The sequence below is a fragment of the Danio rerio genome, chromosome 3, assembly GCF_049306965.1.
Source record: "Danio rerio strain Tuebingen ecotype United States chromosome 3, GRCz12tu, whole genome shotgun sequence".
Classification (NCBI taxonomy): domain Eukaryota; kingdom Metazoa; phylum Chordata; class Actinopteri; order Cypriniformes; family Danionidae; genus Danio; species Danio rerio.
In genome coordinates, this window is record NC_133178.1 from 29,248,385 (window position 1) to 29,265,834 (window position 17,450).

At 34.7% G+C, this 17,450-nt stretch overlaps 1 protein-coding gene across 10 annotated transcripts in view; it reads right to left on the reverse strand.

Moving 5' to 3' along the window:
- Positions 1 to 17,450, reverse strand: part of med25 (mediator complex subunit 25) — a 34,481-nt gene that overhangs the window by 7,356 nt on the left and 9,675 nt on the right. For all 10 annotated transcript variants that reach the window (XM_009299442.4, XM_073938542.1, XM_005163940.5 and 7 more), the window contains 7 exon segments: positions 15,585 to 15,663; positions 15,226 to 15,473; positions 13,778 to 13,864; positions 6,235 to 6,320; positions 6,075 to 6,132; positions 4,004 to 4,111; positions 1,558 to 1,731 (listed from right to left, as the gene is read on the reverse strand). In XM_009299442.4, coding sequence (XP_009297717.1) covers positions 1,558 to 1,731; positions 4,004 to 4,111; positions 6,075 to 6,132; positions 6,235 to 6,320; positions 13,778 to 13,864; positions 15,226 to 15,473; positions 15,585 to 15,663 — 840 coding nt within the window.

Below are 17,450 nucleotides of genomic sequence, written 5' to 3' on the forward strand. Positions count from 1 at the left end.
AAACCATCGTTATACAATAACTTACCTAATATTTACCCTACTTTGCCTAGTTAACCTCATTAACCTAGTTAAGCTATTAAATATCACTTTAAGCTGTATAAAAAGTGTCTTGAAAAATATCTAGTCAAATAATATTTACTGTCATCATGGCAAAGATAAAAGAAATCAGTTATTAGAAATGAGTTATTAAAATTATTATGTTTAGAAATGTGTTAAAAAAAAATCTGCTCTCTGTTAAACAGAAATTGGGGGGGAAAAAAAGAAACAGGGGGGCTAATAATTTTGACTTCAACTGTAAATGTTTCTGTTATTGTTCGTGTTGTTGTGCTAGAGTTCCCATATATGCGGTTGTATAATTGATTTAGATTTTAGTGCATCAATGTTGATAATTCTCTTTTAATGGTGATTGAATGATGACTGATCTCCCAGTCAGCCCCAAGAAGTCTAGCATTATGGTAAAGACTTTCTGTTTTCAGAGGTTGTTCTTTGAGAAATTATGGGATGTGTTAAAAAAAGTGTTTTTTAACTAGCAACATAAGGAGCTAAGAAATGCAATCCAAAAAATTGTTTTGGTAGGGCAGTTAAAGGGTTAAAGAAAGCTGAAAAAGGTTTTCAGCCATTTTTAGAATATCTTCTTCTGTATTTATCAGAATAAAAAAAACTCATAAAGGTTTGGAACAAGGAAAGGGTGAGTAAATAATGAAAGAATTTTTTGGGGTGAAATATTCCTTTAAGGTCAAATGCACATTTCAATCAAACATTTAAAGATTTAAAGATGCAGTTTACTGGCTCTTCCTCACACTTGTTTTGTCTTTTACAACCAACTTCAATTTCAATGTAATACCCAGTGAAATGTTTCATAAGTTTCTATTAAATCTGTGATTCTAGAATACAGTATTCATTTAAGAGTAAAAATTAAAAAATCTGTAACACTGTCATGGTAGACCAGTGCATTTTATTCATTGAAATCATATGCTGTTTAGCTGGTATGACGATGCAGATCAAAACATGCACTAGGGAAAACTGAATCCTGCATGACCTTATTTAGGCTGCAGTTCCTAAGATAGTTACTGGCCGACAGGGCTTTGTTTAAAACTGCCAAAGCCCCCTTTAACTCACAATTAACACTTAGCAAAGCGTTAATTTTAGATGATGCGTGTTGAAATTTGCACAACATCAAGCAAAGTCTGAGTCAGTTGCTCACATAATGGAAAAATAAATATAACTAGTTTAAAAATAACTATGTTCTGTGTATATTTAACAGGAACAAAAAGACTGTGCCATTTTAGACCTGTATTTTGTGTCTATGTTTTTGTGCATGGCATTTACACCCTTTAATTTTTTAAGGCATTAAAATACTAAGCAAAAGCAAGAGGTATTTTCTTCGTAAACATCTAATAAATGTAGATAATAATAAAATAATAAAATAAATGTATTAATGTCTTTTTAATTTACAAGAAATCGGTTTTAATTTTAGTTTTAAAAACATCAACATTTTTATGCAGCTCTTTTTGCATTACATCAATGACAGTGTTTGTTTGCATTCCTGTGACTCACCGAGCGTTGCTGTTGCACTTGTTTATGGTTAGTGATGACCTGCCGAATGCCGTTGACGAATCCACTCTGGTCATTAGGAATGAGTCCCATGAAGATCCTCTTCCTAGATGAGTACAGCAGCATCAGCACACGCACCTCACACGGAGCACTGTGGGGGAAGTGCACACATCCAGCCTACACACACGTGCACACACACACACACATACATACATACAGACAGAGAATATACATCATATCAAAATATGTGCCAATCCACACAACTAGACACACAACTACTAGAGTGACTGGAGAGCTGCCTGGGCCTTCACGATTACATTTGAAGACAGGATTAAAATGAACTAAGCAGCCGTTTTCCCAGACACAGATGGAACCTAAAACTGAATTTAATCAGTGTTAATGGTGATTCACTACTGACAGATCTCTTAGTCTTCGTCAAGGGATCTAGCTTCAGGGTAAAGGTTCATTTCAGAGCCTTTCATTTTCAGAGGAAACGCTGGATGTGCTGATGGATTTTTATTTTTTTTTCATGAGACATTTTTTTTTCCTGTAGTTAATGTGAAAACCTTTTTATTTTTGCTACAGTGACACTCGAAAGCAGAGGAAGAACTCCCCCAAGAGGCTGAAGAACATTATTACACACAAAACACATCCACTTCAGTAGCTTGCAATCCTCTTTCCTACATCCCATGATACTCTGCATGAATGATGAGAGTAATTTCTATTAAAATGTAAAAAAAATAAATAAATATCAATGAAGTGTTTTAAAAACTGGCTACAGGGTCATTATTCTCCTCACAGTTCATCCATGGAATATTTAAAGGCAACTTATTAGAATTAACATATTACTTTCAGTAAACCAAGATAAATAACTCCACAAATTTTAATCCGTTGCAATATAATTGATGTTTATTGCATACTACATTACAATGGTAAAAGTAAAGAGAAAATAATCTAATGGAACAAAAGACAGAGATTATTAAATACATTTAATAAAACAATAAATTTAAATATTTTAGATATTTCTTAGCTAAATATTTTAAATATTGTGTAAAAACAAGCAAGTTCTACTTGTATCTATACACTTTTTCCCCAACATAAACTTTCTTTCAAATAACATTTTTTAAATGTTTTGAAAGTTAAAAGATTAAAAATTAAATAAACTAAATCTATGCACAATAATCTCTCCAGGTCGCTGTCCTCAGCAGTAAATATACATGGAACACTTTTAAACAAATGTTATTGAAAGGAAAATTATTAAACCATTATGGTAAATGGAGTTTAAAATTACCTTTTTAAATAAAAAGTTGAAGGTTTTATTACGATAAATTGTTGGTTATTGTATGGGTTTTGGCCAGATTGGGTAGAAATACATGAGCATAGGAAAATTGAGATCTGTTTAAAAAGATTTAACCTACAGCACAATATTTCAGTACATTTACTGTAAAACTTTAAGGCCGAACATTTATCTTAGAGATTTAAGACATTTTAAGACTTTTTATGACCCAGCAGAAACACTGTTGGCCACAGATCTCCTTGTAATACTAATGTCATGTTAAAATACCAACAGTAAACTAATTTATGACCTCTCACTAATGATTATTCTTAGCACAACCTTATAGTCTAAAGCAGTGGTACTCAAACATTTTTCATCAAGTACCACCATAAAGTCCAGTATTGAAATACAGTAGCCTAGTAGGCCCAGCAAAGCAGCTACAGCTCTGCACAGTTCAAAAAGGTGGTAAATTAATTCCTATTATTAAGAATATTTTTATGATCAGCCGCTTTAAACATTATAAATAGTTTGAACATTAACACTGCACTGTCCTTATATTTAATTAAACAAACAAACAAAATAAAACGTCAACATTTAAATTAAAATGTGCTTTTAAAAGGTAATTGAAAAAGGTAGGCTACAGTTTTTAAAAAGTCCTGTACTTAAATGTAACATATAAACTTATAATTCTATTCATCAAAACCTGGAAATGTTGCTTGGACCTCATAAATATAGGCTATATGTCATCATATTCGTATGTGAACCATTTTTGATAAATTTTAAAATACATGTAAAAAATAAATGTTTGATAAATTGTTCAAATATTTGTGTCTGTCTAGAGAGTGTTGTGCACGCCATGATTTTATATAAAATTCACTTTAATGTGTGATTTGACTAAAAAGTAAACGAATATTTTCTCAAATCAAATGAGTAGCATTTGAACTGTATTCCATACCTCACCACTTAACAAGCAGTTTGTAAAGGCTAAATATACATTAATAATAAAGTATTACACAGGTAATTTATTACATTACAGTAATAAAAGCAGGGAATTTGCATAAAGATAAAGAAAATAATTATATTTTTTTACCTATATGAGCAATTTCAAGCATGATTTTTAATTCTTGGACTGACTCATGTAGGGTATACATATGATGCTGTTGGTGTACTTACAAATCCACTGGTCATAATACGAAACAGTCCTTTTAAAGACTCCATATCTTTGTTAGTGAACAGAAACTGCACCATACGAGAGTTCCTGAACAGAGGGCCTAGAGTGGTCTATAGAGAGACAAGACAGAGAGAACGTTTCATTAATAAAACATAAGAGCAGATGTTTAACAAACCACAATTCAGAATGACCACAAGAAGAAGAAATAAGCAAGAATGCCAGAGTTTAAAGTCGGTGGGAGACTTAGGAAATTAACCTATTTTACAGTACAAAGAACAATTTAAGGTTTTAAATTGTATAAAGAATATATTCTATACATGAACATATTTAATTTCACACTGTGTTTAGAATATTTTGAGTATAATATTTAAAAAAAAATAGAAGGATAAGATCAGGGGAAAGCAGGAGAGGATGATGGAGGAAAGAGAATGAGAAGAAAAAGAAGGAGCAAATGAGAAAGAAGAGGATGATCAAGACATAGAGGATAGGAGACGATAATTAATCATGAGGGGAAGCTGATGATACTATGAGCAGAAAGAGGAGGAGGAAAAGATTGAAGAGGAGGAGAAAACACAAGAGAGCAAAAACCATGTTGGAAAGTGGAGAGATGATCATTAGGTAAAAAAAAGGAAGGGAGAGAGCAAAAGGCTGAAATAAAAAGATGACGTTATGATTGAGGGAGAAGAGATGATGATTATGGCGTAGAATAAAAGTATGGGAGGGGAAGGAGGGAAGGATGGTAGGGAGAAAGGAAGGAAGTAAGGAAGGAGAGAAAAAGGACATAAGAAAGAAAGAAAGAAAGAAAGAAAGAAAGAAAGAAAGAAAGAAAGAAAGAAAGAAAGAAAGAAAGAAAGAAAGAAAGATCGATCTAGAATAGGAGGATAAAGAAAAAGATGTGGTGGCAGTTAAGGGAAAGGAGGCGTAGATGGTGTAGAAAAGTAAGAGAGGAGAAGACTGTATTAGTAAAGAAGAGAAAAGGATGATGAAGAAAGAGGAGGAGAAAGGAGAGAATAATAGATAATAAGAAAAAGAAGGAAAATATATGGTTTTGGAGGAGGAGAATGAAGATAAGATGGAAAGGTTAAAAACAAATGATAAAGAAATTTAAAAAAGGAGCGTATGAATTTTAAAAAGGAGAAAAAAATAAGTAAGAGGACAAAAGAGAAATCGATAATCAAGAAAAAAGAGGGGATAACCGGGTAGAGAAAGAAAGAAAACCGAAGAAAGAAAAGCAGAAGAAAAATACAGGTGGATAAGACCAAAGGGGGAAAATGAATAGAATAAAAAAATAAGAGAAGACAGATGAAGGTGGATAAGATTATATAAAAAAAGAAAGAAAAAAAACAGATAAAGTAAAAGGAGGAGAATGAAGAATAAGGGGTGGATCACAGCAAACACGCTTTCCCGTTCTAAAAATTGCGAGGCGCACCACAAACCGTCTTTTTAGTTGACAAGAAAAAAAGAAGTGCGCTGCACTTTTTGTTACTAGGCAATGACTGACTCATCTGTGTATTGTGCGAGATGCTGCTGTTGATATTAACATAATTTTAATATTTAATAATATTGTGATTTTTAACACTTGTAAAGTCATATAGCTCAAGATAACTCAAAACAGCAACCACAAGTCTCTCCTCCATCTTCAAAAACGACTGTAGTTTTCTTGACAACACAAACACTGCTGTCACTTTAATGGAAACCCTGCCTCTGCTTTCATTTGATTAAAGAATGAAACAGACCTGACTGACGTAACGCTCAGAGTTGACTTTTTTCAACTGTGAGCGCACAGCTAGCAACAAAAAAAATGTGAAGTGCGCAGGGAACATAAGCAGCGTGCAAAATGCCCGCAGCCGTTAGTAAATCATTCAAAAAGGCACCTCTCAATGCAAAAACCCTGTTCGGTGTGTTCAGCAAAATGAAAATACAAGGTGGAGAATAAGAAGTTTAAAAGCATAAAGGTAGAGAGGACAATGAAGAAACAGGAAGATGTCGGAAGGTGGAAAAGTTGAAGGAGGATGTAAAGGACAAGAAAAAGATGAGGGAAGGAAGAAAGATGGAATGACTATTGATATTTACCAGGAGCTGTTGAGGGATGAGCTGCATGATCAGCTTCTGTGGCCACTGGTCTGTGTTTCTGAAACAAAAGAATGGGTAAAACATTTGGCTTAATCCTCTCTGTGCATTCTTAGCTTTGACTGCACATTATGCAAATCTGGGTCAAATGGGAGTCACTCACAGATTCTCTCCTTGGCTGACTTGGACCTGGCAGGGCAGGGAGCGTGTAAGTTTTGTGTTGGAGTCCATGGAGGAGGCCTTGGGCTTCTGCGGTGATTGATGGAGACAGAGGGAGAGGTGACAGGGGGAGGGAAAAAAGGAGAGGCAGAATAAGATGAAGAGGTTAACATACACAGTAAAAAGAGCCGGCTGGCAGAGATGAATGGTGCGGCTTCAGGCGAGAGGTCTCGATGAAATATACAACCTGTGTGAGCAACTTCCAGAACAAGAACGATGACACTCACAACCAAACAGCAGCAACACTATTTTGTCAATCAAAAATAGCGCAGTCAATGAGGAAAAAAAAACCACCACCTTCTCTATTTGTAATTTTTAAAAATGATCTCATGACCCCTGCTGTTTTGAAGCATATTCATACCTTCCAGCAGGGAAACGTGTCTGATTAAACAAATTTTCAGGGCTTCATTTCGACAGACTTGTTGACGGAGTAATTATTATTTTTTGACATAAAAATCTCCTGTGCTCACCAAGGCTAAATTTATTTGAAAGATTTAAAAACACTATTAAAACAACATCATAACTTATAAAACTTTTGTTTCTATTGCAACTTTTATAATGAAGAGTGCCCCCCCCCCCCCACCCTCCACCCCCTTAGGTCCAGAATTTGTCCCACTCATGAGCACATTTGTTCTATTTTTACTCCTATGCCATCATGAATTATGAAAATAAACTATCAAAGAACACTTTAAGTCCAACCTGAATGCTGGTGTTGGCTGTCGCTTCGGTGTGACTGACTAATAAATGACAATAGGCTAGTTTTAATTAAAAACTTTAACAGTTTCCTTTTTTTCTAATGATATACATGATATGCACAGCCATGTCACCCTGCAGCCCAAGACCGGTTACTCACTGAAGCTAAGCAGGGCTGAGCCTGGTCAGTACCTGGATGGGAGACCACTAGGGAACACTAGGTTGCTGTTAAAAGTGGTGTTAGTGAGGCCAGTAGGAGGCGCTCAACCTGTGGTCTGTGTGAGTCCTAATGACCCAGTAAAAGTGAAGGGGACACTACACTGTCAGTGGGCGCCGTCTTTCGGATGAGACGTTAAACCGAGGTCCTGACTCTTTGTGGTCATTAAAAATCCCATGGCACTTCGGGGGGTTTAACCCTGGTGTCCTGGCCAAAGTCCCTCTATCGGCCCTTACGATCATGGCCTCTCAATCATCCCCTTCCACTGAATTGGCTCTATCACTGTCTCTCCACTCCACCAATAGCTGGTGTGTGGTGAGCGCACTGGCGCCATTGTCCTGTGGCAGCCGTCGCATCATCCAAGTGGATGCTGCACACTGGTGGTGGTGTGGAGAGACCCCCCCTCATGATTGTGAAGCGCTTTGGGTGAATGGCCATACACAATAAATGCGCTATATAAATTCACATTACATTACATGTATATATATATATATATATAAATAAATATTTCCCAAATTATGTTTAACAGAGCAATGAATTTTAACAGTTTTTCCTCTAATATTTTTTTCTTCTGGAGAAAGTTTTTTTTATTTTTATTTTGGCTAGAATATAAGCAGGTTTAAATATGAATATGAAATATGAAACCCATTTTAAGGTCTATAATATTAGTCCCCTTGAGCAATATATATTTTTTATTGTCTGCAGAAGAAACTACTGTTATACAATGACCTGCCTAATTACACTAAATCACTCTTTGAATCTGAATGTATGTACTTTGAAAATTATCTAGTCAAATATTATTTGCTGTCATAATGACAAAGATAAATTAAATTAGTTATTAGAAATGAGTTATTAAAACTATTATGTTCAGAAATCTTCATCCATTAAACAGAAATTGTGGAGGAAAAGGGCTACTAATATTCAGGGGGGTTAATAATTCTGAGTTCAACTGCATACAGGTATTTTCCACTCGGCAAAGGAAAGAAAAATAAATACAATAGAATAAAAATATGACACAAATTTTGCTGTAAGCATCTTAAGAAAAACACTTTAGCTACAAAAGTCTTTCAGTCAAGAGCAGCAGAGGCATGTTCTCCATTTGTTGTTTGATTTATTATCATAAAAACAGGCGGCAGAAGGATTATAGCACGCTGTCTCTTTAATCGTTTCTCTTTCGCGGCTTTTGATTCTCAACTCGTTTGTTTATTACACAAATGAGGGTTAATATGAATTATCACTAAACGCTGCGTTTGGACACCTATTTGACCATTAAAGCGCTCACGTTAAGATGACTTCAGATGTGTGCGCTGACTGCGCTCTGCTCGTCTCAGTGTGCGAATGAGACCTAATGCTGACAGCATGCTTCTGTTCTTTGCGCACGCCGTCTTTCGCGCTTTTAAGAGCAACACGTGTACAACTAGAAAGGGGGCGGTAAATGATGCAATAATCGTTTATCTCGATTAATGGTTTTTCATAATCGTTAGAAGCCAAAATCGAAATTTCTGAAACAATCAAAATTTTTGGATTTTTGATTAATTGCACAGCCCTAATATATATATATATATATATATATATATATATATATATATATATATATATATATATATATATATATATATATATATATATATGTATATATATATATATATATATTTACAGTTATTTTAACTTAAAATAGCAGCCAACAAAAGTTAAATAATGACAATAATAAACATTATTAATACCTGGGCACCAACAACTGGTGATCATAACAGAACATGACATTAGAGAAGTGTTTCTCAACCACGTTCCAGGAGGACCACTGGCTCTGCACATTTTTCTAGCTCAGTCTCATTTCAGAGGCTGCATCCTCCGAAGGATGCAAACTTTTAAGGTAAGTCCTTCAAAGTCCACACAAGCCGAAGCGAGCATTTTGAAATGAGATGATCTAGCCTACAAAGGACAGATCTCGCCACCTAGCAACCACAGCAGCCGATAATAAGCGGTAATAAAATTTGTAACGACTTTTTTCAAAGTGATTTTAAAACTTATTTCAAGCGATCTGAAGGCAAAGGTTTACAGAAGCTGAAAATACATTTCCTTTGATCCATAAATGTACACAAAATTGTAATCTGTCTCTAAAATCACTTTTTAGAAGAATGTGTCATACTCTTTTGTTTTTTTATATGCATTTAGATATCCAAGTTATATAAAGCCTAATTTTTATACATTTAATCCGGAGTTTTCTTTTTAAAAACGTGCTGCCGTTGTCAGCGTGCAAGGAATCTTGGGATGTTCGTGGTCGCGAAGGATCCACTGGTTGTATCCTACATTACCTGGCAAACGAAGACGTATTTTGAGGCTGCATTCAAAAGAGCCTTTAAATTTTAAGAAAAATTTATAAAAATGAGACTGCCTTCATCAGGCCGAGATGACGCAGCGCCCTTCGATTGCATCCTTAAGAAGATGCAGCCTCTGAAACGAGACACAGCTCATGTCTCCTAAACTAAACACACCTGATTCAGATTATCAGCTCATTAGCAAAGACTAAAAGACCTGTAATGGCTGTAACAGACAAAGGAGACATTTAAAACATGCGATGTTTGGTAGTCCTCCAAGAACGTGGTTGAGAAACATTGTATTAAAGGATGTCCTGAAGGATCATTTGAAACTGGAAATTCAACCCTGAATCAGGGATTAAAATGACAATTTAAAATACATCCAAGTAGAAAACCTTTTGTTTTTAATAGAACTTTATAATCTGTATTTTTCATCCAGATGTCTTTTAAAAACCCATGTAGAAGCCATAGTTATTATGATTTTTGAACATAATTACTACAAACCACTTTACAGTATCACTTCAAACGGACAGTGTAGAGAAAACACAGGGCTCATCTGCAGACTAAAAGAGTTGTGGCACAGAATTACTATTGATTTAATTTACACAGCTCAGCCTGGCAGTGTTTGTGTTTGCGAATAGTGTGCGGTGAGCTGTGTGAACTCATCATCCAGATGGTGACTCGGCGACAGGCCTCGGCATTGAAGCGTTCCTCCGTGCTTGATGAGCTGGCATGTTATTGACCAGATTGTCATAATGACCACAGCATATACGCCAGTGCTTTTGTTTCCCGATCATTTGTGTTGACCCATTGTCAAAGCCAAACACTTCAATGGCGCGATAGTGTGTTTGAGAACATTCACCGCTGAGACACCCCCAAGAGCTGATCTTGTGGCCATTGCCGGAATGGTCAATAGAGTTTCATTAAATTTAAAGAGAGGATGTCTCACATAAATCAAACAGAAATCAAGAAACATCATTGATCCCATTACAGTCTGTGCAAATGGCAAAATACCCTCGGGTCACCTAACAATACATCAATGAAGGACGACTAGATAGCTTTAGCAGATTCGGTCTCGGGGAGCAAATTAATCTAAGGTCTACACACAAAAACAAGATTTAATCTGGGTTGAGGGTTAAAAGGTCTTTCAGACAGATTAATTGAGAACCCAATTAGGTCTCATTTTTCAGTACTAAACAAAAAACACCTAGCTGGCACAAGCAGGTAGTGTGTAAGACACTGCTGACGCAAAACAGACATATTCTCATACTTTACAATGTTTTTTTAAGTATTATTTAGATACTATTAAAGTACTGTGTTGTAGTTTTAGCTTGAACATTTTTGCAAAGTAGCATGTTTTATCAGAAAAAAAGATCACAATATTTTTTTAAACATAAATGCAATTTTATTACTAAATTACTTGTGATTTATATGTCTACAAAAACATTCAGATTTGCGTTTAGTAAAGAGTAATGAAGAGTAAATGGATTTTTGAAAGTAACTTCAAACGAAAATTACACAATAACATGTTATTACATTATAATTAAATAACTGTGGCAAATACAATTTGTCAAGACCACTAGAAAAAATACAATGGAAATAAAATGTATACTATATTTAAATGTGTATATATATCGTACATAATTTGGATTCATTCTGGGGCTGCACAATATATCATTTGAGCATTGATATCGCAACGTGTGCGTCCGCAATAACAACATCACATAGTTATGCAATGTTAAGTTTGGATTATAGACCCAAATCCAGAGTTCAAAACACATGAGATTTGTGGAGTCACTGCAAATCCTGATCATTATAGAATGAAAGTTTAGCATTTTCATGATGTTTTTAAACTCTATGTGAACATTTTTTTAAGTTTAAAGCAGATTAAGAGACCATAAAGATGTTTAAAAATAGAAACATTTTATTGAATTGTTAATGTGACTATACAATGCTCTTTTACATTTGATTATTATTACTATTTCTGTACCGGAATACTGTTTGACTCCCCCAGAAAATCATGAAGTGTTGTTTGTTTCACTTTATATACACACACACACATATATATATATATATTTACTTTTTATTATTATATTTTTTTTAGGGATGTACTGATATGGATTTGGCCGATAACTCTTAAGTTTGGAGACCGATAACTGATATACTAGCCGATAAAAATAATATTTCAAAATGAAAATATATCGTGCATTCCTAATTTTAATGTTTATTATATGTATACCATAATTTACATAAATATTTATTTACATTTCACTCCTATACAAAATCTTCCCGATCAATCTAAAGCAATGATTTCCAAGCTTCTGTCTTGCCACACTACCCCATAGCCTAGACATATGAAGAATACAGAAGACTGTTGTCATATGTACTAACCAGCCAGAACTTTTCCGAAATTCATGCAGCTCACTTAGGGTGCTTTCACACCTGTGAATCGATTCAGTTGTTCCAAAACAGAGATTACAAATGTTACATTGTTGCTCTTTGCTCTTGGTGCGATTCGCTTTCACACTGCAAAGTTTCTAATCAGACCAAAAGAGCTAAAACAAGTCACGTGCGAGTAAACTCTCCTCACATTGGTCAGAGTGTCAGGGTTTATTTTGCAGAGTCCCGCTCAGATGTCAGGAGAGGTGATGGTTTGGTGGAGTTTGACAAGGCGCGACGTGTCTGAAGAGTCAAGAGAGATGCCGTGGGGAGGGGTGAGAAGGGTGCGCGACGTAACCTATTTGAGGGCCGGGAGGGAGACGCGAGATTAGCGGGAGATTATCATTCGTTTGCGGGCATCCGGAGGCTCGCGAAACTTCCCGCCCTACTCATAATTCTCTCTTCATATAGCTGTATGCCTATTACATATCTATAAAACACTGTGATATAACCGCGCTCGGATCGCTTTCTCACTGCGAACGATCCACTCCAGAGTTCCTTTCAATCAAGCCGAGACCCTTCATTCAAGCGATCACGGAGCGATTGATTTGGCGCGGATCCGAGAGCGATTGGTGGTTTCACATATGCCAAACGAACCGCGCTAACTGGGCAATCGAGACAGGTTACAAAACAAAAATGTAGGTGTGAAAACACCCTTAATGTTGCTGTAGGCCTCAACAGCCTCCCTGACCAGTTTTCCTTTCAGCAATTTTGGAGAAACGTCCAGTTCTTGCTAATGTCACTGTTGTGCCATATTTTCTTCACTGTGTTCCATGGTATATCTAATGCCTTGTAATAAATATGTGCATATCCTTTCCTTGTCTAAATACATTTTAACAGTGGAAATGACTTATGGAGCATTGATTCTGCTTTTAGATGCAACTAACCAAAATAGGAGAAAAGTTCCTTTGTGATTAATCAGAAGCACTTTACATGATGGCATAAGGTGAGTTTGAATGTGATTTCGCACAATCCCCAAATATACGAAGGTGTGCACATTAATGCAACCACATAATTTTAGTTTTCAAAACAATAGGTTACATTAAACATAGAAGTAGTTTAGCTTGTTCTCATGTTTTAAATCAGCTGTCATGGTTCGGTTCATGCACTCAGATGGCAAAAAAAGTTAGGTCACATGTGCCAATCATTGGAGTTAAGCCTAGGTCACACTGCACTTTTCGTCCCATAGACTTCTATTCATATGCATGCAAATGCGGCAGACCGGAAACGCAAGCTTGTGCAACAAGTTTAGCATGTCTCTGAGTTCCAAAAGCTTGGTGAACTCTGACCTGCGAAATCACATTACATGTCTGCTTGAGACCAACAGAAGATCAACAGGACCTCTCAGTACAGAAATTAAAAATATGCAGCAATTGCTAACTTTTTTAATGTCTTATCTTTTTTCTGTTTTTGCATGCTCAAACTCTAGTGTGACTGCAGCTTTAGGCAGAAAAAGACACAGCAGTGACACATCTGAGAATGTTATTCACAAAGAACATAACTTTGTGACTAAAATCGCCAGACAAAACGTTCAGGAATGGCTTTTAAAAAAGTTATTTTTAAATTTAAGAGAAAAGTTTTGCAGACATGTTTGTAATGATAAAAGACAATAGTAAAACCAGTAGTAAACCATATATTCCTGATTAATCGAAGTAATCAAAGTTCTAGTTCACTTCTATTCCTATTCAACTACAATGTCCTTAGAAAAAATACTATGTTCTCTTGAACAAATAAGCTGCCTTTTAAAATGTTTTCTACCTCACAAAAATCAGATTTTTTTTTTCAATACTACCATGACATCATCAATATCATTTTCTTACCTCCTGCCATTCTAGAACTCCACTCCATGCCACAACCTTGTTGGCAACACCTTGCTGTGCCCCAGGCGGAGGTGCAGGTACAGCAGCCTGAAAGAAGAATGAGACCCATCACATCAAAAGCGAAAAAGATAATGTAGGATTCTGTTTATTAAAAGTAAATGATGCAGTTGTGACAAGTGACAATTTGTATCTGTAGAAGCATACAATATTTATTCATGATAATATTGTAAAAGTTGTTTGAATAATCAACTCTGAAAACTGGACTGACACAGTTTCAGTTTACTAGAACTTCTATGTTAAGCTGCTTTGACACAATCTACATTGTAAATCTAATTGTAATCCATTGTAATCTCATTATAAATTAAAATAAATAATGTGTGTCAACACACACACACACAAATCCATCCAAAAGCATTCAATATAAAATAAAATATGCATAAAATTTGAATTGCGAAACCAAAAATATCCCTGAATGTATTGTTTGGATAATTTTTTTTTAAGGTCATTAATTGCATCACAAAAGCAAGAGATCTATTTTTATGATACTAAGTTTTAAAAACTGTCTAGTTAATACTAAAAGAATCACATTTGACACAAAGTTAGATATATATATATATATATATATATATATATATATATATATATATATATATATATATATATATATATATATATTCCTGTTTCAAACAAAGTATTAATTATCAAAATCTATTTTGGAAACCATCATTTAAAAAAAGAAAAACAATCACTTGCTTTGTTTCTAAATGAATCATCTGCTTTGAACTAAACAGCTACATAAACAATTCAGTACATGACTCATTAATACTGAGACTTGATGCCAGTTACTGTTCATTTTAATGTCACGTTTAAATATCCATGACAGGTGTAAAACCTTTGAATGCAATATTACACGCCATTATGGGGATGCAGACAGAAATAAGAATAATGGCATTGTCAAAAAGTCTTGAAAGCGTCATGTTTACATTTTGCATTTCATTTAGTGATTTTTTTTTATTTTATGTTGGACCTGTAATCATTTGTTTTTGAAAAGTTTTTATTTATTTTATATTTCTACTTTTAATCAAACATAAATCCGGAAGTTCTAAATACATCACATATGACACAGTATATTCATCAAAAATAGAAACAGAAATGTGCTCTATATACATACATGCATACACAATGTATGTCAAATTTTGCTTGCTATGAATAAATTGTCAAAATACGACCAAAAAATAGTCAAAATATGACAAAAATCTCAAGTCAAGATGTTAGTCATCTTGTATCATTATCAAGATATGAGATGACTTATATCGTGATATGAGATTTTTGTCATGTCGCCCAGCACTATTTGTATCCTTATGGCAATAGTTATCATCTTTGGTGAGAATGGGCCTTAAAAATCTAAATGAGGCAGTATCCACAAAAATACTTTTCTCAAGTCTGACCATGCCAGGCTGTGTTGGCGGCGGCGTCTGCTGATTGTTGGGCTGCTGCTGAGAAGCTTGAGGAGGCTGTTGGTTTACTGCAGGCAGGCCTGGTTGTGGGACTTGTGTCTGCTGCTGTGGCTGCTGAGGTGGAACCTGCTGCTGCGTCAACACTGGCGGTGACACTGTGGTAACTGTAGACAGGCTGGGTTTACCTCCTGGTGGGAGAACCGGTGATTGACTGAAGGGAGGAGTCGATATTTGACCAACTGCAAACAAAACAAAAAAATAACTCAGCAAATAGTGTTTTGAGTACAGAAAATGAATGAAACAGGAACACGGAGGAAGATCCTGAAGGACAGACACGCATTATGACTCACATCTATTCTTCTGTTGCTGATTGGCGGCTTCTTCTAGTGCCTTCTGTGCTGCATCATGTGCCGCGTGTAGAGAGACATTCTATGGGATGAGAGAGTGAATGTTTATGTGTGTGCAACAGAAAGACAACATTGATGAGGTCTCATCAGCCTCATTTGAAAACAATAGAAGATCTTTCCACAAAATTCAAAAGCATTCGTGCACATCTCATCTGCCACTTAGATCTATTCAAATGAGATTAGAAGAGCAGTTTGTCTTAATATAAGCATTCAAAATGAGGCTCTGTATTCTGAAAATTACCAATAATGTGCCTCTAATTAGGCACAGAAAGGCTCAGAATAAGCAGAGCGAGTTTAGCCTGTTATGGAGAGGAGGGCTTTGATTACTCTGCATCACTGAAGCAATAAGACAGACATGCTGCAAAATTAACCTTTTACCTCACCTGCCAATGGTAAGTGAACTAAGACAATTTATTGCTCATTAAAACTGCATATATTTTCCTTGTCCCTATTTTCCCTTGCTGTCCCCATTTTACCTGTGGAAAACAGTGTACAGTGGTGTGACCATCACTCATAACTTTGTTCCTATCTATCTATCTATCTATCTATCTATCTATCTATCTATCTATCTATCTATCTATCTATCTATCTATCTATCTATCTATCTATCTATCTATCTATCTATCTATCTATCTATCTATCTATCTATCTATCTATCTATCTATCTATCTATCTATCTATCTATCTATCTATCTATCTATCTATCTATCTATCTATCTATCTATCTATCTATCTATCTATCTATCTATCTATCTATCTATCTATCTATCTATCTATCTATCTATCTATCTATCTATCTATCTATCTATCTATCTATCTATCTATCTATCTATCTATCTATCTATCTATCTATCTATCTATCTATCTATCTATCTATCTATCTATCTATCTATCTATCTATCTATCTATCTATCTATCTATCTATCTATCTATCTATCTATCTATCTATCTATCTATCTATCTATCTATCTATCTATCTATCTATCTATCTATCTATCTATCTATCTATCTATCTATCTATCTATCTATCTATCTATCTATCTATCTATCTATCTATCTATCTATCTATCTATCTATCTATCTATCTATCTATCTATCTATCTATCTATCTATCTATCTATCTATCTATCTATCTATCTATCTATCTATCTATCTATCTATCTATCTATCTATCTATCTATCTATCTATCTATCTATCTATCTATCTATCTATCTATCTATCTATCTATCTATCTATCTATCTATCTATCTATCTATCTATCTATCTATCTATCTATCTATCTATCTATCTATCTATCTATCTATCTATCTATCTATCTATCTATCTATCTATCTATCTATCTATCTATCTATCTATCTATCTATCTATCTATCTATCTATCTATCTATCTATCTATCTATCTATCTATCTATCTATCTATCTATCTATCTATCTATCTATCTATCTATCTATCTATCTATCTATCTATCTATCTATCTATCTATCTATCTATCTATCTATCTATCTATCTATCTATCTATCTATCTATCTATCTATCTATCTATCTATCTATCTATCTATCTATCTATCTATCTATCTATCTATCTATCTATCTATCTATCTATCTATCTATCTATCTATCTATCTATCTATCTATCTATCTATCTATCTATCTATGTCTGTCTGTCTGTCTATTTATCTATCTATCTATCATGACTTTGTTCCCATCCATCCATTCATCCATCACTCATGACTTTGTTCCCATCCATCCATCCTTCCATCCATCCCAAATCTGGTTTTACTCAAAACTTTGTTTCTATAAACATTCA